The sequence below is a fragment of the Coregonus lavaretus genome (assembly GCF_964263955.1).
Source record: "Coregonus lavaretus genome assembly, chromosome: 29".
Taxonomy (NCBI): domain Eukaryota; kingdom Metazoa; phylum Chordata; class Actinopteri; order Salmoniformes; family Salmonidae; genus Coregonus; species Coregonus lavaretus.
Window position 1 is genome coordinate 9496784 of NC_140016.1, and position 25669 is coordinate 9522452.

At 43.3% G+C, this 25669-nt stretch overlaps 1 protein-coding gene across 1 annotated transcript; it reads left to right on the forward strand.

The window, feature by feature from the left end:
• On the forward strand, positions 1-22816 carry LOC311105212 (EH domain-containing protein 1-like). The gene is made up of 7 exons (XM_084147273.1): positions 1-56; positions 346-778; positions 5144-5241; positions 18489-18730; positions 19303-19473; positions 20499-20663; positions 20904-22816. The coding sequence occupies exons 2-7, from the start codon at positions 390-392 to the stop codon at positions 21441-21443; spliced, it is 1605 nt and encodes a 534-aa protein (XP_084003399.1). The 5' UTR covers positions 1-56; positions 346-389; the 3' UTR covers positions 21444-22816.
• Positions 22817-25669: the final 2853 nt, after the last annotated feature.

A 25669-nucleotide genomic window follows, 5' to 3' on the forward strand; every position in this document is an offset into this window, starting at 1 on the left:
CACACACACAAGTGTCAGCCAGCCGGTGAACACGGCCACAGAACACAAACGGACAGGTAAAAGTGATGTTTTCCTCCTTTTAACGGATAGCGTGTGGTTATTATTTAATGTTTAAGAGAAATTACGCTCTCGACTCCTACAAAAGATAGTTACTTGCTGTCGCGATACATTAATTCTCAAGTTAATAACTAGCTGGGGCGTGTTTGGCTAGTCAGGAAGGAGGGACGATCAACACTTCAAGACCTCGCCTACTTTAGCATCTCTAGCTAACGTTACTCTACTACTGTTATCTGTGATAGTTGCTTGCGCTAACTACATCGCCATCTCTCTCTCTGCTGTTTTCAGATCCAACGCGACAGTGCTGTGTCAAACCAGCTCAACAGCCCACCATGTTCCGCAGTAGGGACAAAAAAACGCCTGAACCGTTCCAGGATGTTTCGCAAGGTTTGAAAAAGCTATATCGGACTAAACTCTTTCCCCTGGAGGACACCTACCAGTTCCACGACTTCCACTCACCGGCGCTCGAGGATGCCGATTTCGACAACAAACCCATGGTTCTCTTGGTTGGTCAGTACTCGACCGGGAAAACCACCTTTATTCGGCACCTGATGGAGCAGGACTTCCCCGGTATGAGAATAGGTCCGGAGCCGACGACAGACTCTTTCATAGCCGTGATGCACGGTGACCAGGACGGGATGATACCTGGAAACGCCTTGGTTGTCGACCCCCAAAAACCCTTCCGCAAACTCAACGCCTTTGGTAACGCGTTCCTCAACAGGTAAATAAATACTCATGCCAAGTTCCCAGGCCCAATGGGAATTTAATAGGATCTCTATGGTAACACCTCTCTCAACATTCCATAAAATACCTCCCTCACAAGCCTCTGCATGTAGGGACTATTTGAAGCAAAACTATCTCTACTGTTGCATCATATTCCTCCTGTCATTTAGCCCAAGGTGTTTACCCCTTTATTTCATCACCACAACAGATTGTAGCCTCTGTTCCATCCACCATACCTGTTGTTAACCCACCTGGACAAGTCACCTTGCCAAGTTGAGAGAACCTTTTCCCCTTGGCTATTTGAACAGTGTAACAACACCTAGCCTAATCTAAACTATAGTCACATCCTAGTCTGCAACATTGTTTAGCCTGCAGCAGCACTGAAAGGTAAATGGAAAATAATGGATTGTGTTTTCAGCAGGCAGGCGACAGTGCTTTATCTTTCTTCTCCTTAGTTGCACACCCCAGAAAAGGCTACGGTTGCCACATCAGTAGTAACAGCTGGCCAACTCCCACTGAGGCTTCTGCCTGCTATGATGCATTAGGAAATCCTAGTCAAAGTGCAGTGCTGGTATGTTCTTCATGGTAGTGTGACAGCACAGTCAGTCAGCATCTAGGCTATGGCTACTCAGTACTCAGCTGGTCTTCTTGTGTATTCAGTGACTCATTATCATGACACATCAAAGTGATTCAGCGATCCAGACTGCTCTATGGTGCATTCTGACACCACAGTCAGTTGTTCTAGTGCATTCTGACACCACAGTCAGTTGTTCTAGTCTGTTCTACGTGGCATTATGACAACAATAAGTTAGTTTGTCTGTTCTGGGGCTTTATGTGTGTACTCTTATCTTTGTCTTCAAACACACAATCCCTCAAGGTTGTTTTATTGTAGTGTCCTTTGCTGAAGTATCCGCTAGAGAGAAGGTCTATCTCCTCTCTGTGAGAGCTTGGCTGGCACCACAATACACAGCACTCAAACAGATGGTCAGATAAACCTGGCCTTGTCTCTCTCCATGTTGGAGAGACACAGACTGACTGTACAGGTTTTAGAGGAAGTCATGTGCTGAACCTGGCAATAGGGGATTTCCTCAACCCCAGATTAGCTGTGGTGCCTCACACACCGCCATATGCTGGCTCAAGACACATGGGTCAACACTGATGCTGGATTAAACTCCTCCTCACCCCTGTTCTGGGGTACTACATTACCCAGGGTGCACCTGTACAGTTGATTTCCATTGACTCATAGCAGAGAAAGTAAATGAGGGTCAATTGATAATTATTCTCGCAAGTCATCACAAGGCCCATGAGACAGGGCTGTTTTACAACAAGACTGATGACTATTGTAACTGAGAGGACAGCACAGACAGATGTTGTGGTAATTATAGGTCTATAACCGTAGCGTTGACCTTTAACTACCACAACCAGCCATCGGCCACTCTGTGCGTTTGTGTTCACAATGGGAGTAGTAAGAGTCAGTGGGTTGGGGTTCCGTTTTACTGAACTCTGTTTTAATGACTGACTGACTCTGCACATTACTGCATTGCGGCTTCCAGTACCATGTGTTGTAAAGTACGTAGGTCTACTTGTCTTGCACAGCGGCACAGTCCACCACTTCCTCAGTGCTCATACAATGAATGGCAATGCTGATAGTATTTCTTCACTTTGGGAAGTTGAAGGTCTTCCTGGTGGGGGTGAGGAGGGGGACAACATGATGTGGTTACTGTTTCAGTGTGTGATGGAGAGAGAGTCATTCTGAGGTTAGCCCAATTGTGTGGGAAATGTTAGATAAACGGGAAGGCTTGGCCAGAGTTCCGCAGAATGTACAGTTGAAGTCGTAAGTTTACATACACCTTAGTCAAATGCATTTAAACTCAGTTTTTCACAATTCCTGACATTTAATCCTAGTAAAAATTCCCTGTCTTAGGTCAGTTAGGATCACCACTTTATTTTAAGAATGTGAAATGTCAGAATAATAGTAGAGAGAATGATTTATTTAAGCTTTTATTTCTTTCATCACATTCCCAGTGGGTCAGAAGTTTACATACACTCAATTAGTATTTGGTAGCATTGCCTTTCAATTGTTTAACTTGGGTCAAACGTTTCGGGTAGCCTTCCACAAGCTTCCCACAATAAGTTGGGTGAATTTTGGCCCATTCCTCCTGACAGAGCTGGTGTAACTGAGTCAGGTTTGTAGGCCTCCTTGCTAGCACACGCTTTTTCAGTTCTTCCCACACATTTTCTATAGGATTGAGGTCAGGGCTTTGTGATGGCCACTCCAATACCTTGACTTTGTTGTCCTTAAGCCATTTTGCCACAACTTTGGAAGTATGCTTGGAGTCATTGTCCATTTGGAAGACCCATTTGCGACCAAGCTTTAACTTCCTGACTGATGTTTTGAGATGTTGCTTCAATATGTCCACATAATTTTCCTTCCTCATGATGCCATCTATTTTGTGAAGTGCACCAGTCCCTCCTGCAGCAAAGCACCCCCACAGCATGATGCTGCCACCCCCGTGCTTCACTGTTGGGATGGTGTTGTTCGGCTTGCAAGCAACCCCCCTTTTCCTCCAAACATAACGATTGTCATTATGGCCAAACAGTTAAGCACGGGGGTGGCAGCATCAGACTAGAGGTCATTTCTCCAAAAAGTATGAACTTTGTCCCCATGTGCAGTTGCAAACCGTAGTTTTGGAGCAGTGGCTTCTTCCTTGCTGAGCGGCCTTTCAGGTTATGTCTATAGGACTCATTTTTACTGTGGATATAGATACTTTTGTACCTGTTTCCTCCAGCATCTTCACAAGGTCCTTTGCTGTTGTTCTGGGATTGATTTGCACTTTTCACACCAAAGTACGTTCATCTCTAGGAGACAGAACGCGTCTCCTTCCTGAGCGGTATGACGGCTGCGTGGTCCCATGGTGTTTATACTTGCGTACTATTGTTTGTACAGATGAACGTGGTACCTTCAGGCATTAGGAAATTGCTCCCAAGGATGAACCAGACTTGTGGAGGTCTACACATTTTTTCTGAGGTCTTTGCTGATTTCTTTTGATTTTCCCATGATGTCAAGCAAAGAGGCACTGAGTTTGAAGGTAGGCCTTGAAATACATCCACAGGTACACCTCCAATTGACTCAAATGATGTCAATTAGCCTATCAGATGCTTCTAAAGCCATGACATAATTTTCTGGAATTTTCCAAGCTGTTTAAAGGCACAGTCAATTTAGTGTATGTAAACTTCTGACCCACTGGAATTGTGATACAGTGAAATAATCTGTCTGTAAACAATTGTTGGAAAAACTACTTGTGTCATGCACAAAGTAGATGTCCTAACCAACTTGCCTAAACTATAGTTTGTTAACAAGAAATTTGTGGAGTGGTTGAAAAACGAGTTTAAATGACTCTAAGCTAAGTGTATGTAAACTTCCGACTTCAACTGTATGACATACAAAGTGGAAAAATACACTGTTTTTTTTTTATACTTGGCAAATATTCCCATTGTAATATGATACGACTCTACCACAGGACCCCCCCCCCTTATTTATTTGACTTCTTGTTTGGCCTTAAATGTTCTGTCCCCCCCTCTTCTCTCTATGAAACGTCTGTTGTAAACGGTCCAGTTGTAGACTAGATCTACTATCCTGGGAGAATGTAAGTTAAGAGCTTAGTTCTTGTAGTCTTGTGACCTAATGCATGTAGCATAATGTCCAGAATATTAGTTCTGAGGGAGCAGTGTCCAGAATATTAGTTCTGAGGGTGCAGTGTCCAGAATATTAGTTCTGAGGCAGTAGTGTCCAGAATATTAGTTCTGAGGCAGCAGTGTCCAGAATATTAGTTCTGAGGCAGCAGTGTCCAGAATATTAGTTCTGAGGCAGCAGTGTCCAGAATATTAGTTCTGAGGCAGCAGTGTCCAGAATATTAGTTCTGAGGCAGCAGTGTCCAGAATATTAGTTCTGAGGGAGCAGTGTCCAGAATATTAGTTCTGAGGGAGCAGTGTCCAGAATATTAGTTCTGAGGGAGCGGTGGGGCAGCAGAGTTCTGGGATGAGAAGTAATAGAAGTTGTAAAGCTAATGCAAGATGACAACATCATGTGTTGTATGGGTTTGGGCAGCGAGTCAAGGTTATTCTATGGATAATTGAAGAAATTATGCAGCATTCAACTCTCACAGAAAACAGTTCTCTCCTTGTTTGAATTGTGCTTTGTTCCACTTCCAGTCAAACCATTCAGTTCCCATTTCTAGCTGTGACAGGTTGACTGGAAGCATAGTTTGGGCATACATTAATGCCTTGCTTTGTTTCAGCATCCTTACTTAACTGTCTTTTTCTCTCTCTCTCCTCTCTCCTCTCTTCTCTCTCTCTCTCTCAGATTTATGTGTGCTCAGATGCCCAACCCAGTCCTGGAGAGCATCAGTATCATCGATACCCCTGGAATCCTGTCAGGGGAGAAACAGAGGATAAGCAGAGGTCAGCCACACACACACAAACTAATATATCACCGTAAACTCAAATGTGTCAAGCCTGCCAGTGTCAACCACTCAAAGCGGGTCAGAGGTAACACAGGCCATTTAAAACTCAGCTAAGAGGAGAGAATAGTATCAAATACTTATCTTTTCTGTCAAGAGAAGTGCAAGTAATCCAACTGTCTCGTATGACATTTGGGGTCCTGGGAAGGGAAGCTGACTAGAACTGAGATGACTGTGAATTTCCCCATAACCCCAATATTGCACATTCTTCTGATATTGCTCAGCCAATATTTTCCTTATTGGCTCATCCTGCTGATAATATTTATTAGTATCATCTCTTATTGGGTCAGTTATTTCCCCTACAAGTGAAAGGTTGAGAGGGAGAGCTGGGCAGAGATCTTAAGAGAGGAAAGACAGGAAAGAAGGGACAAAATAGAGAAGTATGAGAAAGATAAACAGAGATGAGAGATAATAATAATATAATATGCCATTTAGCAGACGCTTTTATCCAAAGCGACTTACAGTCATGCGTGCATACATTTTTGTGTATGGGTGGTCCCGGGGATCGAACCCACTACCTTGGCGTTACAAGCGCCGTGCTCTACCAGCTGAGCTACAGAGGACCACAATGTGGGGGGGAGGAGTGTGTAAATGCATACATGAATGTGTGTCAAGGTGACCCTGTTTAACCTTGGGGGGAGACGCAGGCGAAACGTGATACTGGAATACCACATTCATACCTCAGACGCCTATGATTCCACACACGGGGCTGACTGTATTGTTCGTCAGCAGTATGACAGTGCCGGGGCCTGGTAGGGGACTGGGTTAGAAGCAACAGTTGTCATTGTGAAACTGAGTGAGCGTCAAGAAGCGTGACCCCTCACTTCCGGTAGAAAAGATGGCATATTGAATACAGAGCGGTACGAATCACCTCAAGATAAAAACATAATATTCAATATCAGTAGGTTAGACTAAATATTAGCACTTCATATATTTGCGGGTAATAACATTCAATCTGGAGAATAACACAAAACAAATCATAAGGCTAGAGAAATGTATCGACAAATATTACAACAACAAGCAACATTCAAACATGACGGAGGATAAACGAGGAGAATCAATCTCCAAGAGAAAATGCGACTCATCGACTGATACAGATGATTTATGCTTTTCACCACTGGGACTAGTAAGTGTGGAAAGCGATCTGTTAAATGACAAACTAGGCGTACTAGAGTTGGTCAGTAATGATGTAAAAGAGTTGAAGGCGAGTCTTGAAATGGCTGATGGAAAAGCTGCAATAATGGAGAACGATACAAAAAAACTAAAAGGGACAGTCATTAGGATGGAAACGGACGTTAAAGAACTTAAAAAGGAGAACAACTTTCTGAGAGAAGCCTTACAAGACATTCAAACTAGATTGATGAGAGAACATCTAGTACTTACTGGTATCCAAGAAAAAGAAGGAGCGGTTATCGAAAAAATTGTGAAGGACTTCTTTCTTACAGCGCTTCAAATCCCACTCGAGGCTGTCGATAAAATCCAACTCGAACGTGTACACCGTTTCGGACAAAGAGGACAGAGATATGAGCGTCCAATCGTTGCCAAATTCAATTTTTTTTAGGATAATGTAATGGTTAAAAGCCTAGGTAAAATACTTGCTGGCACGAAAATAGGCATGAATGATCAGTTCCCAAGGGAGATTGCAGAACGGCGCAAAGTTCTGTACCCAATCTTCAAGGAAAATAGATTAAAAGGGAAGCGTTTTGCTCTCGTTGTCGATAAACTGTATATTGACAACCAAATGTTCCGCGACACAAAGACTACTCCATGGCTATTCTGAAAGTTCTAATAGAGGAGTCGAATAATGGAACACCCAATACTAGCCATGGTAGGGATTGTAATAATAAAGCACATTTATAGTATTTTATAAAGGGATAAGATGGTATTACAAGAAAAGATAACAAGCAAAATAATACATCTTCAAATACAACTAATTAGAACACAAGTACTCAATCAACATAGTGGAGATAAAAACATAGCAGACAGAAGACATAGAAGGCACAGTATGTGGGTATGGGTGGATGTATTGTGATAGAAGGTGTGGTGTGCGTTTTTGTGTTTGGAAAAAGTGTGGCGTTAAGTGATTGAGAAAGGAAATGGTTGCATATCCCAGAACCAACGTGTGCCTGTGAGCGGGGGTTGTGAGAGAGAGAGCTTTCAATTTTGTGCAGATGAGGGACATACATTTTAAAATAAAGTATACATCTAATCTATTTTTTTATTGTCCTATCATGATGGAACAATCCCCAACCCTATATCCTAGACACCCACCTGAGCGACCCATACACCAAAGAGAAGTCCCCATCTGTTTTATGGCCCTGCTGTGAGTTGCCTATATGCAGCCAAAACAGAAAAATAAATGCGGTCAGAGACATACAGTGGGGAGAACTAGTATTTGAGACACTGCCGATTTTGCAGGTTTTCCTACTTACAAAGCATGTAGAGGTCTGTAATTTTTATCATAGGTACACTTCAACTGTGAGAGACGGAATCTAAAACAAAAATCCAGAAAATCACATTGTATGATTTTTAAGTAATTAATTTGCATTTTATTGCATGACATAAGTATTTGATACAGAAAAGCAGAACTTAATATTTGGTACAGAAACCTTTGTTTGCAATTACAGAGATCATACGTTTCCTGTAGATCTTGACCAGGTTTGCACACACTGCAGCAGGGATTTTGGCCCACTCCTCCATACAGACCTTCTCCAGATCCTTCAGGTTTCGGGGCTGTCGCTGGGCAATACGGACTTTCAGCTCCCTCCAAAGATTTTCTATTGGGTTCAGGTCTGGAGACTGACTAGGCCACTCCAGGACCTTGAGATGCTTCTTACGGAGCCACTCCTTAGTTGCCCTGGCTGTGTGTTTCGGGTCGTGGTCATGCTGGAAGACCCAGCCACGACCCATCTTCAATGCTCTTACTGAGGGAAGGAGGTTGTTGGCCAAGATCTCGCGATACATGGCCCCATCCATCCTCCCCTCAATACGGTGCAGTCGTCCTTTCCCCTTTGCAGAAAAGCATCCCCAAAGAATGATGTTTCCACCTCCATGCTTCACGGTTGGGATGGTGTTCTTGGGGTTGTACTCATCCTTCTTCTTCCTCCAAACACGGCGAGTGGTTTAGACCAAAAAGCTCTATTTTTGTCTCATCAGACCACATGACCTTCTCCCATTCCTCCTCTGGATCATCCAGATGGTCATTGGCAAACTTCAGATGGGCCTGGACATGCGCTGGCTTGAGCAGGGGGACCTTATGTGCGCTGCAGGATTTTAATCCATGACGGCGTAGTGTGTTACTAATGGTTTTCTTTGAGACTGTGGACCAGGAAAGGGGTGGAGTATGTTAGTGTGTGTGTGTGTGTTTATCGCACATCTGTTGCAAGGGGGTAAGGATGTTAGGGAGAATATAGAATGAACCACAGTAATTGTTTGCTAAAATAATAATTGCTTGACAAAAATGTAATGTAATACAATGGCAATCCGGGTTATAGGTAACAATCCTACGCATGAACTGCCGACATTATTACACATATTAATTGATAATGATGGAAATTAAGATATGCAAGATATTTGAATAGATATATATTTTTAAATAGCTATATATATATATATATATATATATATATTTAGGTGAGAGCATTGGAAATGCTTTTGGCGGTTGACCTGCTTCTGTTTTGTGGGTGGCACTGTGTGCTGTTCTCGATGGATGGGTCCTGGATACATTAGAACTAGTAGATATATGGAGGCTTAAATATCCTGATCTAGTGAGATATACATGGCGGAGACTCAATCAAGCTAGTCGTCTTGACTTCTTTCTTATGTCATTCTCGTTGGCACCAAAAGTTTAAAATGTGTTGATACAGTGGCTTGCGAAAGTATTCACCCCCCTTGGCATTTTTCCTATTTTGTTGCCTTACAACCTGGAATTAAAATTGATTTTGGGGGGGTTTGTATCATCTCATTTACACAACATGCCTACCACTTTGAAGATGCAAAATATTTTTTGTTGTGAAACAAACAAGAAATAAGACAAAAAAACAGAACTTGAGCGTGCATAACTATTCACCCCCCCCAAAGTCAATACTTTGTAGAGCCACCTTTTGCAGCAATTACAGCTGCAAGTGTCTTGGGGTATGTCTCTATAAGCTTGGCACATCTAGCCACTGGGATTTTTGCAGATTCTTCAAGGCAAAACTGCTCCAGCTCCTTCAACTTGGATGGGTTCCGCTGGTGTACAGCAATCTTTAAGTCATACCACAGATTCCCAATTGGATTGAGGTCTGGGCTTTGACTAGGCCATTCCAAGACATTTAAATGTTTCCCCTTAAACCACTCGAGTGTTGCTTTAGCTGTATGCTTAGGGTCATTGTCCTGCTGGAAGGTGAACCTCCGTCCCAGTCTCAAATCTCTGGAAGACTGAAACAGGTTTCCCTCAAGAATTTCCCTGTATTTAGCGCCATCCATCATTCCTTCAATTCTGACCAGTTTCCCAGTCCCTGCCGATGGAAAAACATCCCCACAGCATGATGCTGTCACCACCATGCAGCACTGTGGGGATGGTGTTCTCGGGGTGATGAGAGGTGACATAGCGTTTTCCTTGTTGGCCAGAAATCTCAATTTTAGTCTCATCTGACCAGAGTACCTTCTTCCATATGTTTGGAGAGTCTCCCACATGCCTTTTGGCAAACACCAAACATGTTTGCTTATTTTTTTCTTTAAGCAATGGCTTTTTTCTGGCCACTCTTCCGTAAAGCCCAGTTCTGTGGAGTGTATGGCTTAAAGTGGTCCTATGGACAGATACGCCAATATCCGCTGTGGAGCTCTGCAGCTCCTTCAGGATTATCTTTGGTCTCTTTGTTGCCTCTCTGATTAATGCCCTTCTTGCCTGGTCCGTGAGTTTTGGTGGGCAGCCCTCTCTTGGCAGGTTTGTTGTGGTGCCATTTTCTTTCATTTTTTAACAATGGATTTACTGGTGCTCCGTGGGATGTTCAAAGTTTTGGATATTTTTTTTATAACCCAACCCTGATCGGTACTTCTCCACAAATTTGTCCCTGCCCTGTTTGGAGAGCTCCTTGGTCTTCATGGTGCCGCTTGCTTGGTGGTGCCCCTTGCTTAGTGGTGTTGCAGACTCTGGGGCCTTTCAGAACAGGTGTGTGTGTATATATACTTATACTGAGATCATGTAACAGATCATGTGATACTTAAATTGCACACAGGTGGACTTTATTTAACTAATTAAGTGACTTCTGAAGGTAAATGGATGCACCAGGTCTTATTTAGGGGCTTCATAGCAAAGAGGGTGAATACATATGCACGCACCACTTTTCCGTTATTTATTGTTTTGAATTTTTTGAAACAAGTTATTTTTTTAATTCCACTTCACCAATTTTGACTATTTTGTGTATGTCCATTTATATGAAATCCAAATAAAAATCAATTTAAATTACAGGTTGTAATGTAACAAAATAGGAAAAACGCCAAGGGGGACGAATACTTTTGCAAGGCACTGTAGGTGACAGAATACGGTCGGACCATCATATAATTGGCATAGACATTACTCTTACTGAATTTCCACGTGGGCGAGGATATTGGAAATGTAATCAAAGCCTATTGGATGAAAACTTGTTTTTAACTAGGACAGAGGAATTTATAACTGAGTTTTTCCGACATAACATAGATACAGCAAATTCCCTTATTGTATGGGACACTTTTAAATGTGCCTTTAGAGGCCATGCAATTCAGTACTCATCTTGAAAACAAAAGCAATTTAGGTCAAAAGAGTCCATACTAACAAAGGAAATAGAAGGTCTAACAGAACAGATAGATAGCAAACTGTAACATAGAGGCTCAGAATAAATTAGAGGAAAAACAAAAAGAAATGGAGAAACTTATTCAAGAAAGATCAAGTGTAATATATTATAAAAAATAAAGCAAACTGGATGGAATATGGGGAAAAATGCACCAAATTCTTTTTTTTATCTTCAACATAGAAATGCTACCAAAAATAATTTACTGAAACTAGTTACAAATAAAGGAGTCACCCATGATTCACCAAATGATATTTTGAAGGAGGAAACAAAGTACTTTAAGCATATGTTTTTATTTCAGTCGCCTCCATCTCCTCCAACTGAAGCTAATTGTAGAGATTTGTTTTCTATTGATAATGTAAAATTAACAGCCATACAGAAAGACTCATGTGCAGGTGAAATTACAGAGGAGGAACTTCTGGATGCAATTAAAGACTTTAAGTCCGGGAAAACTCCAGGGTTGGATGGCATACCAGTCGAGGTATACCATACCTTTTTTGACACTCAGAGGACCGTTATTAGCATGTTTTAACCACTCCTATGTAAATGGAGGTTTATCAGACACTCAAGAAGAAGGTCTGATTTCATTACTACTGAAACAGGATACAAGTGGAAAATATAAAGATCCAGTCCATTAAAAAAATTGGAGGCCGCTTACACTTCAGTGTTGTGATGCAAAAATTATAGCAAAATGTATAGCGCATAGAATTAAAAAGGTATTGTCGGACATTATTCATTCTAATCAGACAGGTTTTTTACATGGACGATACATTGGAGATAATATAAGGCAAGTACTGGAAACAATAGAACACTATGAAAAATCTGGGAAACCAGGCCTGCTATTCATAGCCGACTTTGAAAAGGCATTTGATAAAGTACGACTGGGGTTTATATATAAATGCCTGGATCATTTCAATTTTGGAGAATCTCTTATAAAATGAATTAAAATCATGTAGAGTAACTAGTAAATAATGGCTATTTCTCAGAAAGTTTTAAACTGTCAAGAGGAGTGAAACAAGGTTGTCCACTATCGGCATATCTATTTATTATGGCCATCGAAATGTTAGCTATTAAAATCAGATTCAACAATAATATCAAGGGATTAGAAATCCAGGGTTTAAAAACAAAGGTGTCATTGTACGCTGATGATTCATGTTTTCTTTTAAATCCACAACTTCAATCCCTCCACAGCCTCATAGAGGAGGATCTAGATAACCTCTCTGGATAAATGTACTATATTACCTATTGGATCACTAAAAAATACAATGTGTACAATTTGTACATTACCATGTAGTTTACCAATAAAATGGTCTGTTGGTGATGTGGATATTCTCAGAATACATATCCCAAATGAAATAAATGATCTCACTCCAAGAAATTTTAATAGAAATTTAGCAAAAATAGAAAAGATCTTGCTACCATGGAAAGGTAAATACCTGTCAATTTTTTGAAAAATCAGTTGGTAGACTGTAGAGTGGTGTAATTGTCATTGTGGGGACAGTTGGTCGACTGTAGAGAGTGGTGTAGTTGTCATTGTGGGGACAGTTGGTCGACTGTAGAGAGTGGTGTAGTTGTCATTGTGGGGACAGTTGGTCGACTGTAGAGAGTGGTGTAGTTGTCATTGTGGGGACAGTTGGTAGACTAGAGAATGGTGTAGTTGTCATTATGTGGGGACAGTTGGTAGACTGTAGAGAGTGGTGTAGTTGTCATGTGGGGACAGTTGTCATTGTGTGGGGACAGTTGGTCGACTGTAGAGAGTGGTTTAGTTGTCATTGTGTGGGGACAGTTGGTTGACTAGAGAGTGGTGTAGTTGTCATTGTTTGGGAACAGTTGGTCTACTGTAGAGAGTGGTGTAATTGTGGGGACAATTGGTAGACCTGTGGAGAGTGGTGTTGTTGTCATTGTTTGGGGACAGTTGGTAGACTGTAGAGAGTGGTGTAGTTGGCATTGCGGGGACAGTTGGTCGACTGTAGAGAGTGGTGTAGTTGTCATTGTGGGGACAGTTGGTAGACTGTAGAGAGTGGTGTAGTTGTCATTGTGGGGACAGTTGGTAGACTGTAGAGTGGTGTAGTTGTCATGTGGGGACAGTTGGTAGACTGTAGAGTGGTGTAGTTGTCATTGTTTGGGGACAGTTGGTCGACTGTAGAGAATGGTGTAGTTGTCATTATGTGGGGACAGTTGGTAGAGAGTGGTGTAGTTGTCATTGTGTGGGGACAGTTGGTAGACTAGAGAATGGTGTAGTTGTCATTGTGTGGGGACAGTTGGTAGACTGTAGAGAGTGGTGTAGTTGTCATTGTTTGGGGACAGTTGGTAGACTGTAGAGAGTGGTGTAGTTGTCATTGTGTGGGGACAGTTGTTTCAAACTATCCATTTGACGGAAGGAATGTCCTCTAAATCCCATGTGCCTCTGACTTTCAGATTCCCTCATCTTTCAATCTCTCTCTGTTTCTGTCTCTCTCCATTTCGCTCTCTCTGTTTCGGTCTCTCTCCATATCTCTCTCTGTTTCTTTCTCTGTCTCTCTCTCTCTCCATAACACTCTCTCTCTCTCTCTCTCCATGGCTCTGTTTCTGTCTCTGTCTTCATCTCTCTCTCTCTCTCTCTCTCTCTCTCTCTCTCTCTCTCTCTCTCTCTCCATATCTCTCTCTGTTGCTGTCTCTCTCCATATCTCTCTCTGTTTCTGTCTCTCTCCATATCTCTCTCTGTTTCTGTCTGTGACTCTTCATCTCTCTCTCTGTTTCTCTCTGTGTCTCTGTCTCTGGCTGTGACTCTCTCTCTCTCTCCTGTCTTGATATGCTGGTGGTATGATTTACCTTTTTCTCTCTCTACCAGTGATTGTCTCTTTGTCACTTTCACTTTCACTCAAATCAAATCAAATCAAATCTTATTGGTCACATGCGCCGAATACAACAGGTGCAGACATTACAGTGAAATGCTTACTTACAGCCCTTAACCAACAGTGCATTTATTTTAAACAAAAAAAGTACGAATAAAACAACAACAAAAAAAGTGTTGAGAAAAAAAGAGCAGAAGTAAAATAAAGTGACAGTAGGGAGGCTATATATACAGGGGGGTACCGTTGCAGAGTCAATGTGCGGGGGCACCGGCTAGTTGAGGTAGTTGAGGTAATATGTACATGTGGGTAGAGTTAAAGTGACTATGCATAAATACTTAACAGAGTAGCAGCAGCGTAAAAAGGATGGGGTGGGGGGGCAGTGCAAATAGTCCGGGGAGCCATGATTAGCTGTTCAGGAGTCTTATGGCTTGGGGGTAGAAGCTGTTGAGAAGTCTTTTGGACCTAGACTTGGCACTCCGGTACCGCTTGCCGTGCGGTAGCAGAGAGAACAGTCTATGACTAGGGTGGCTGGAGTCTTTGACAATTTTGAGGGCCTTCCTCTGACACCGCCTGGTATAGAGGTCCTGGATGGCAGGAAGCTTTGCCCCAGTGATGTACTGGGCCGTACGCACTACCCTCTGTAGTGCCTTGCGGTCAGAGGCCAAGCAGTTGCCATACCAGGCGGTGATGCAACCAGTCAGGATGCTCTCGATGGTGCAGCTGTAGAATTTTTTGAGGATCTGAGGACCCATGCCAAATCTTTTTAGTCTCCTGAGGGGGAATAGGCTTTGTCGTGCCCTCTTCACGACTGTCTTGGTGTGTTTGGACCATGATAGTTCGTTGGTGATGTGGACACCAAGGAACTTGAAGCTCTCAACCTGTTCCACTACAGCCTCGTCGATGAGAATGGGGGCGTGCTCAGTCCTCTTTTTTTTCCTGTAGTCCACAATCATCTCCTTTGTCTTGGTCACGTTGAGGGAGAGGTTGTTGTCCTGGCACCACACGGCCAGATCTCTGACCTCCTCCCTATAGGCTGTCTCATCGTTGTCGGTGATCAGGCCTACCACTGTTGTGTCGTCGGCAAACTTAATGATGGTGTTGGAGTCGTGCCTGGCCATGCAGTCATGGGTGAACAGAGAGTACAGGAGGGGACTGAGCACGCACCCCTGAGGGGCCCCCGTGTTGAGGATCAGTGTGGCAGATGTGTTGTTACCTACCCTTACCACCTGGGGGCGGCCCGTCAGGAAGTCCAGGATCCAGTTGCAGAGGGAGGTGTTTAGTCCCAGGATCCTTAGCTTAGTGATGAGCTTAGAGGGCACTATGGTGTTGAATGCTGAGCTGTAGTCAATGAATAGCATTCTCACGTAGGTGTTCCTCTTGTCCAGGTGGGAAAGGGCAGTGTGGAGTGCGATAGAGATTGCATCATCTGTGGATCTGTTGGGGCGGTATGCAAATTGGAGTGGGTCTAGGGTTTCTGGGATTATGCTGTTGATGTGAGCCATGACCAGTCTTTCAAAGCACTTCATGGCTACAGACGTCAGTGCTACGGGTCGGTAGTCATTTAGGCAGGTTATCTTAGAGTTCTTGGGCACGGGGACTATGGTGGTCTGCTTGAAACATGTTGGTATTACAGACTCAGTCAGGGACATGTTGAAAATGTCAGTGAAGACACTTGCCAGTTGGTCAGCACATGCTCGGAGTACACGTCCTGGTAATCCGTCTGGCCCTGCGGCCTTGTGAATGTTGACCTGCTTAAAAGTCTTACTCACATCGGCTACGGAGAGCGTGATCACATAGTCATCTGGAACAGCTGGTGCTCTCATGCATGCTTCAGTGTTGCTTGCCTCGAAGCGAGCATAGAAGTGGTTTAGCTCGTCTGGTAGGCTTGTGTCACTGGGCAGCTCGCGGCTGTGCTTCCCTTTGTAGTCTGTAATAGTTTTCAAGCCCTGCCACATCCGACGAGCGTCAGAGCCAGTGTAGTATGATTCAATCTTAGACCTGTATTGACTCTTTGCCTGTTTGATGGTTCGTCGGAGGTCATAGCGGGATTTCTTATAAGCGTCCGGGTTAGAGTCCCGTTCCTTGAAAGCGGCAGCTCTACCCTTTAGCTCAGTGCGGATGTTTCCTGTAATCCATGGCTTCTGGTTGGGGTATGTACGTACGGTCACTGTGGGGACGACATCATCGATGCACTTATTGATGAAGCCAGTGACTGATGTGGTGTACTCCTCAATGCTGTCTGAAGAATCCCGGAACATGTTCCAGTCTGTGCTAGCAAAACAGTCCTGTAGCTTAGCATCTGCGTCATCTGACCACTTTTTTATTAACCGAATCACTGGTGCTTCCTGCTTTAGTTTTTGCTTATAAGCAGGAATCAGGAGGATAGAGTTATGGTCAGATTTGCCAAATGGAGGGTGAGGGAGAGATTTGTATGCGTCTCTGTGTGTGGAGTAAAGGTGGTCTAGAGTTTTTTTCCCTCTGGTTGCACATTTAACATGCTGGTAGAAATTAGGTAGAACGGATTTAAGTTTCCCTGCATTAAAGTCCCCGGCCACTAGGAGCGCTGCATCTGGATGAGCGTTTTCCTGTTGATTAATGGCCTTGTACAACTCATTCAGTGCAATCTTAATGCCAGCATTGGTTTGTGGTGGTAAATAGACAGCTATGAAAAATATAGATGCAAACTCTCTTGGTAAATAGTGTGGTCTACAGCTTATCATAAGATACTCTACCTCAGGCGAGCAAAACCTCGAGACTTCCTTAGTATTTGATTTTGTGCACCAGCTGTTGTTTACAAATATACACAGACCGCCACCCCTTGTCTTACCAGAGTCAGCCGTTCTGTCCTGCCGATGTAGCGTATAGCCTGCTAGCTGAATGTTATCATTGTTGTCGTTCAGCCACGACTCCGTGAAACATAAGATATTACAGTTTTTAATGTCCCGTTGGTAGGATAACCGTAATCTTAAATTGTCCATTTTATTCTCAAAAGCTTGAACGTTGGCTAATAGGATTGATGGAAGAGGCAGTTTACTCGCTCGCCGTCGGATCCTTACAAGGCACCCGGATCTGCGTCCGCGATATCTCCGTCTCTTCCTCACGCGAATGACGGGGATTTGGGCCTTGTCGGGTGTCTGTATGATATCCTTCGCGGCCGCCTCGTTGAAGAAAAAATCTTTGTCCAATGCGAGGTGAGTAATCGCTGTCCTGATATCCAGAAGCTCTTTTTGGTTATAAGAGACGATGGCAGAAACATTATGTACAAAATAAATTACAAATAACGCGGAAAAACACACATAATAGTACAATTGGTTAGAGGGTTGGTTAGAGGGCTGTAAAACGGCAGCCATCTTCTCCGGCGCTGTATATATAAAAGTACTCACTCACTTTCTCTTGCTCAAATGTTTTCTCTCCCACTCTCACTTTCCACTGATCTCCCCCACCCCACCCCGACACGCACGACGCACAAAGCCTCCCCCTGCAATGCGTGTGCAGCAGAGCTGGTGCTGATTGTGTGGTCAGCCGCGTAGATGAGATTTTTAGACAGACTGACTGCATTCTTCCCCGATCAGATGACACCGGCACTAATCAAAACCATCATTCTCTCTCTCTCTTTTTTTCTATTCATCTTTCTTTTCCTTTGTCTGTTTAAAGAGCCTCGGTTTGCTGCGCCAGAACTCCCCAGGCTTCTGTTCCGAAGAAGAAAAGGCCTCTCTGTTCCTATTACGTTTCAGCCTCATCTGTTTCCTGTTGTTTTTTTAAAAATAGGTTAAAGAGGATGGAACTGAATACGTTTGAATATTTTGACAGAATCAGCAACGTTTTGAAACACGTTGCATAGGGTCTATAGTTTCAGTATGTAGTTGTCAATTTATAGGATCATGTTAGTGTCCAACCCACAGAATACAAACCAAAACCAACAACCCACATCCTCAAAACCCGATACCCACTTTTCCTCTTTATTTTGTCTCTTCGCCATCTCATCTGTCTCCTCGCCATCTCATCTGTCTCCTCGCCATCTCATCTGTCTCCTCGCCATCTCATCTGTCTCCTCGCCATCTCATCTGTCTCCTCGCCATATCATCTGTCTCCTCGCCATCTCATCTGTCTCCTCGCCATCTCATCTGTCTCCTCGCCATCTCATCTGTCTCCTCGCCATCTCATCTATCTCCTCGCCATCTCATCTGTCTCCTCGCCATCTCATCTGTCTCTTCACCATCTCATCTGTCTCCTCACATCTCATCTGTCTCCCTACCTGTCTCCTCGCCATCTCATCTGCCACCTCGCCATCTCATCTGCCACCTCGCCATCTCATCTGCCTCCTCGCCATCTCATTTGGGGTTCCTCCTCAACATAAGTCTTGCTGATAGACTAGTCCAGACTGGTGTTTGTGAATCCACCATAACCACCCTCCCCTTGCAGTATGAAAAATGTATGCACTCATTAACTGTAAGTCGCTCTGGATAAGAGCATCTGCTAAATGACTAAAATGTAATGTAATATGTAAATGACTAAAATGTAATGTAAAATGTAAATTTCTCCAGGGTATGACTTTGCGGCGGTACTCGAGTGGTTCGCAGAACGCGTGGACCGCATCATCCTCCTGTTTGACGCCCACAAGCTGGACATCTCAGACGAGTTCTCTGAGGTGATCCGCGCCCTGAAGAACCACGAGGACAAGATGCGTGTGGTGCTGAACAAGGCTGACCAGATCAACACGCAGCAGCTAATGAGAGTCTACGGCGCCCTCATGTGGTCGCTGGGGAAGATCATCAACACCCCCGAGGTGAATTATTATTATTTTATTCATTTCCACAAAGGTGCATCCGAAATGGCACCCTATTGCCTATATAGTTCACTTATTTTAAACAGGGCCAACATAGGTCTCCCAAATGGCACTCACTTCCCTATATAGTGCACTACTTTCCCATGGTCAAAAGTAGCGCACTCTAGTGGGAATAGGGTGTCATTTCAGATGCAGACAATTTTTAAATGCATATAGAATTGCCTTAGCCATCAGACTACAACACAACAACACATACATTAAGGATGCAAAGTCTACTAACTTATTTCCATTGTGGTCCTGCTGGGGCCGTGCCTGGCTACCCAGACTCCTTGCTACGGCCAAACGCTACACCACGCCCGTGGACGTTAGTTTCTTCTCAATGAGTCTGGATCTGACCTTCCCTACTCTTCACCGAATGCGAACACATTCGGGGGCGTCTGATGAGTCCATGCCCTGTCCTCAATATTAGGAAGGTGTTCTTAATGTTTTGTACACTGTGTTGAGATATATATATATATATATATATATATATATATATATATATATATATATATATATATTGTGGTCCTCAGGTGGTGAGGGTGTACATCGGGTCGTTCTGGGCCCAGCCTCTCCTGATCCCTGACAACAGGAAGCTGTTTGAGGCTGAGGAACAGGACTTGTTCCAGGACATCCAGGGTCTTCCCCGGAACGCAGCGATACGGAAGCTCAACGACCTCATCAAGAGGGCCCGGCTAGCTAAGGTGAGGTGAGGGGTCCAGATGTTTGAAGGAAGGTATGGGGGCATAGAATGGAGAAAGAAGTGGAGGGCACTCAACCAATGGGAGTCGAGGTGCAACATGTTTTTCTTTTATAATTGAAAAGGCGCAACACTCGTTCACCATTATAAACTCATTGTTCTATTTAAGCTATATTAAAAGATTGGGACTAGGAATAAGGGAATATCCAAGAGGGCACTTTAGCAGAGAGGAGCAGAGTTCAAGTTAGTAGTATTTTGTTGTGGGTCAACAGCAGTGGTGTAAAGTAGCTAAGTAAAAATACTTGAAAGTACTACTTAAGTCGTTTTTTTGGGTGTCTGTACTTTACTTTAATATTTATATTTTTGACTACTTTTACTTGACTACATTCCTAAAGAAAATTATGTACTTTTAACTCCATACATTTTCCATGACACCCAAAAGTACTCGTTACATTTTGAATGCTTAGCAGGACAGGAAAATGGTCTAATTCACACACTTTTATCAAAAGAACATCCCTGGTCATCCCTACTACTGCCTCTGATCTGGCGGACTCACTAAACACATGTTTCATTTGTAAATGATGTCTGAGTGTTGGCGCGTGCCCCTGGCTATCCGTAAATTTAAAAAACTAACAAGAAAAAGGTGCCGTATGGTTTGCTTATTATAGGGAATTTGAAATTATTTATACTTTTACTTCTACTTTTGGTACTTAAGTATATTTTAGCAATTACATTTACTTTTGATACTTAAGTATATTTAAAACCAAATACTTTTAGACTTTTACTCAAGTAGGATTCTACTGGATGACTCACTTTTACTTGAGTCATTTTCTATTAAGGTATCTTTACTTTTACTCAAGTATGACAGTTGGGTACCTTTTCCACAACTGGTTAACAGGTAGTTTCTAAAGGATGTTTCAACCCTTGTACATGCCTACATCCTCAACTAGATGGTTTATTATGGCAGAATATCAGTCTGGGTCAATGGCTTGTTTCTAAAGGTTATGTGAACTTTGAACCCTTGTCCAGGTCCATGCCTACATCATCAGCTCTCTGAAGAAGGAGATGCCCAGTGTGTTTGGGAAGGAGAACAAGAAGAAGGAACTGATCGCCAACCTGGGAGAGACGTACCTGAAGATAGAGAGGGAACATCAGATCTCCCCTGGAGACTTCCCTAAACTCAAGAAGATGCAGGTGAGATGGAGACTCTGAATCCATATCTAGTGTAGCTTCCTCAGAGAAATGTTGCTGGAATAGTTTCCGTACGCATGTCCACACCAAAGGTTAATCAGTGTGACTCTACAAACTGAAGTGTTATGCCATTATTTGTATCATGATGTTGTAGATGTAATGAAGACCGTCCAATGATGAACATATTCTTTGTTAATAACCTCAGACCTTTAACATAGTATTCATCTCCCCTCGTCTCTGAAGGAGCTCCTGGCTGGCCACGACTTCTCTAAGTTCCCTGCCATGAAGCCCAAGCTGCTGGAGGCTGTGGAGGACATGTTGGCCAACGACATCGCCCGCCTCATGACCCTGGTTCGCCAGGAGGAAGCCGCCATGCCCAGCCAGGCTGTCCACGGTGGCGCCTTCGAAGGCACCATGTCCGGCCCCTTCGGTCACGGCTACGGAGAGGGCGCCGGGGAAGGCATCGACGAGCAGGAGTGGGTGGTGGGCCGGGACAAACCCTCGTACGATGAGATCTTCTACACTCTGTCACCGATCAACGGTAAAGTGTCGGGCGCGGCAGCCAAGAAGGAGATGGTGAAGTCCAAGCTGCCCAACACGGTCCTGGGCAAGATCTGGAAGCTGGCCGACGTGGATAAGGATGGTTACCTAGACGATGAGGAGTTTGCGCTGGCCAATCACCTGATCAGAGTGAAGCTGGAGGGACATGAGCTGCCAGGGAAGCTTCCGGAACACCTGGTGCCACCTTCTAAACGCCACCAGGAGATTGATATGGGAGAGTGATATGGGGCTGGGAGGAAGGGGGAAAATGCAATCTAATGAGCCAGAGAGAAGCTGGGGAGGGCTGGGTTAGGGAGGGGTTGTTTTGAGTTGTGGGGGAAATGTTTCTGAAGATTTGATGAGAGGGAGGGTTGGGCGGGTGGAGAGTTGGAACTGATGAATGGACATTAATGCAACAGAATGTGTTGATGTTGCGTGAGGGGATGGGAAACTTGTTAAAGACATTTAAAATATACTGTCCATATGTTGAGCCAAAGAGACGTAATTAACTTGTCCTTTTTGGTGAAAAAATATTCTCACTTAGAATTGTTTTAGCTATATTTTTGTATTTCCTGTCTGTTTACTATGAGATGCTTTCAAATGCTTCCATTTTATTTTTTTCTCAGATGAATAAAAAGGAAATATTGATCCCAATTAAGTAGTGTATTATGTACTACGTTGGAAACTCTTATTTTGAAATGTCTACCTGTATTGAATTTAATACATAAGTGCCCCCCTGTCGGTGAGCTGGACGCAAGCACCTGAGGACAGGACTCTGCTTATGTATCTGCTTGTCAAATATGTTTTGACCAAGGGTGGAGAGATACAGCTGTAGGCCTACTGATCAACTGAAGATACTGACCGAGAAAGAAGGAACTGATTATGAGATTCTGGAACACATTCACGGTGAACATGTGGAGATCATTTAGAATGCTGGAAGCACAGTTGAGAAAGTTCCAGAACGTTGACACAAATAATAAACAGAAATGTTTAGTTGAAAGTTTAAACCATTGAAGCTTTCAAAATCAGGTTTTAAACTACTAGACTGGTTTCACCTCAACCCTAGATATTGTTAGATGGCAAGTCTAGATGTGCCAGTTTTGCATCATTCAAATGCTCTTAGTTCCATATCTTTGATTCAAACTGCGAGCACTCGAGAGAGTAACTATGTTTAAACTTCCACTCAACAAACTGTACTAGATTGATTGCAATTGACAATGTTTACTTTTTCACAACTCCCATACCATCACGATGACAGTCACCCCCCAACCCCGCCTAGTTGTTTTGCCCCCAATGCCTTGTCTCTATGGTGATCATAGATCTTTCTCTTCATACATGGCACTGAAATTACATCTAACTAATGGAGAATAGGCCAGGGACAGGAATGTGAGTTATGCAGAGGTACCCTGATCTGGTTTCCTGTGCGTTAGTCTGTTCATGCATGTTTACTGTATAGCAGGCTCATCTGCTGTTTGAATGCAGCATGGGGATTGTTTTACATCTGGAGAAGCAGCTAATTGTTTACACTTTGAAGCTTGTTTTTGTGCTCTGTGTTGCACCTCTTAATATTTGAACTTGATGCCCACTACACACAATAAAGGTTATACCTACTACACAATAATGACTGCAGTTGTTTTCTTCTTTATATGTTTCCTTTGTGTCTCCATGACAGCTCTGATTTTGTCTGCATCTTTCTTCCCTTTAGAACCTGATTTTTGTGGTGTATCTTATCTTTTGCTAGCATCAAAAACACACACACACGTTTTTCCTCGTGTCAAACCCTCAGCTATGGGCCCAGCATGAAACTCAGACTGTGTGATACTCTGTCATGCTCTGACCCTGTTCCGCATGATCCCCACAACATGCCTCTGGTGTGACAGGATTAGGTTTGAACCGGTTTACACTGTTTTCCTTTTGATTGGTACTAGGGCAATATCTTGAGTTATTCCTACATACACTATATCTGTTACTGTTCTACTGACTGACCTGTAAATGCTATAGTTCCTCTTGTGAGTAATAGATATGGGTGAGATACTGTTCCAAAAGTTTCCATCAATACAGTGCTTGTGTGGCATCTTTGTGATAGGCTACTGTATGTCTGTGTTGAACGTATCTGTACAGTACACTTAAACTAGAACAATCTGTTAACAGCTCAAATGATCTCATAATATTATTAGTAGTATAAGGCTATCAGTACCCTAAGGTAAACCAACAGCACATGATGTAAGTCCCATGACACAGCCATTTCACAGGTCTTCCTTAGCATTGCTCTGTGTTCTTCACACATTTGATTAAATAGAACAGCTTCCACGCCATGCACAGTGTGTCAAAAATAACCTTGCCACTCATAACATTGACTCCACCATGGCCTGAATGTACAGCTGAGAGAGAACCACCCAGTTGTCTGGTTTAAACCACTCTTCAAAAGAAAAGGGTGCTAGAATGGCCACGGTGGTGTGAAGTGAGTGGGTGTACGTATCCTCCTCTTAACTCAACCCTTATACTCCCTGTCTCTCTCTTCCCCTGTCTCTCTCTTCCCCTGTCTCTCTCTTCCCCTGTCTCTCTCCCCCTGTCTCTCTCTTCCCCTGTCTCTCTCTCCCCCTGTCTTTTTCTATACGTGTCTCTCTCTACCCCTGTTTGTGAAGCTGTCTCTCTCTAACCATCTCTTTCTCTCTACTTCCATCAGTCCATTTCTGGGTCACTGTCATTCTGTCCTCCTCTGAAAATACCTCGGCCCCATAGACTTAGATAGACATCGCATCATTGTATCTGTCCCATTATGCCGTCTGTGGGAGCATGTGCAGCGCCATTGAGGCCATCTCCATTTTGAAAGTAGTACATTTTCTTCTTCTACTATTTCTATGAGTTGGCAAACAAACTGAAAGGGTGCATACTGCCACCTGGAGTGTGTTGTTTGAACAGGTATAAAGGTATAAAGCCAGTATAATTCATTGGCTGATCCCTCCTGATGACATGGATGGAATTGTGTGATCCTTTCTTAACCAATAGGAAATCCCTTGCAGTTGACTACTTAAAAATGGTGAAAGTCCTTAATGGCGATGCCCATGCTAAAACAGGATTTTGGGCACTAGAGTCCTCTATCTATCTCTATGCTCGGCCCCCTCCTCACACCCCTGTTCCCCCCGATGACCCTGTGACACACTGACCCCTCCTGACCCGTACTGTTAAAGGCAGCCAGGGGGGTTTGTAACACAGCTAAATGTAGAAAGGTGCCACATCTAAGACAGAGGTGGGAAGCAGCATGGCAGCTTTGTGTGTCAGTACAGTACAGTGTGTGTGTGTCATGGCATGCCTGTACGTATGGGCATGTTCCAGTAATCATACATGACTAATATAACTCATGACTTTCTGAAGTTACTGAAACTTGGGTGATGCATGTGAAGTCATGCATTCATGACTTTGTGTCCTTGAACAAAAAAAGACATGCTGTTACATGATCACAAGGCTGTTATGATGGCTATATGATGCTATGGGGAATGGTCAATTACAGGCTTGTTTGACTACCCATAAATCAAACCATAGTATACATTAAAAGGACATGGAGTTTATTTGGGAAATTTGATTACATTTGATTTCACAGAGCACAGCATTGTTAGATATACAACATGAACACATCTAAGTCTTCATTGAGTATAAACAGTCCAAATAACACATGTAACACTTTGACTAACTTGTAACATTGTGTTTAATAACACTGTGCCTGAAGGTCAAAAATTCACATTTTGTAGGAATGACAATGTTTCATGAGGAAGACAGAAAGGAATGATAATGTTTCATGAGGAAGACAGAAAGGAATGATAACGTTTCATGAGGAACACAGAAAGGAGATCTTAAAGGAGCTTTAAGTGCTAAGAAGTAAAACCAGACTATGAGAAGATCTTAATTGCATACTCCTCGTGTCCTCGCTCCTCGTCTCCTTCGAAAAAACCCATTGTATTTGAAAGCAAGAGGTCCCACTCCTCTGACCTTCTCCTCCAATGGGTTTTAAGAAGGAGACAAAGAGCGAGGACGTGAGGAGTATGCAATTAAGATCTTCTCATTGACCTTATTTTCCTCCGTTTCAACATGTTTCTTGTGAGAGGCGGAGGAGGTAACAGATAGGAGACATGGGGGACCCCAGAGCACCCAACAGACCTCAGTGGTTCATGGAAGTGATACAATATCAAAACAGGAAGGAATTTCACTTGTGTCAGGGTGAGTATCCACAAGGTAGGGCATCCCTCTCCAACCTATTTCTCTCTGGTGTTACGACAATGATCTCTTCTGATATTTTACTCAATTATTACAGAGTTATTATAGAGGTTTCTTTCTATTTCTTAAATCTCCTTGAATAAATCGATAAATCAAATAGAGTCCAATCATCTCAGTCCAACTCTGGCAGAGCTGGAAGTGGTCAGAAACTAACCAAGAGAAGGACAAAGGTGCAGTACAGTGATTCGCAGTCCATT

Coding starts and splice junctions, on each gene's coding strand:
- LOC311105212 (XM_084147273.1), top strand. CDS start 390: ATGTTCCGCAGTAGGGACAAAAAAACGCCTGAACCGTTCCAGGATGTT. Junction 779..5,143: donor GGTAACGCGTTCCTCAACAG/GTAAATAAATAC, acceptor TCTCTCTCTCAG/ATTTATGTGTGCTCAGATGC. Junction 19,474..20,498: donor AGAGGGCCCGGCTAGCTAAG/GTGAGGTGAGGG, acceptor ACCCTTGTCCAG/GTCCATGCCTACATCATCAG.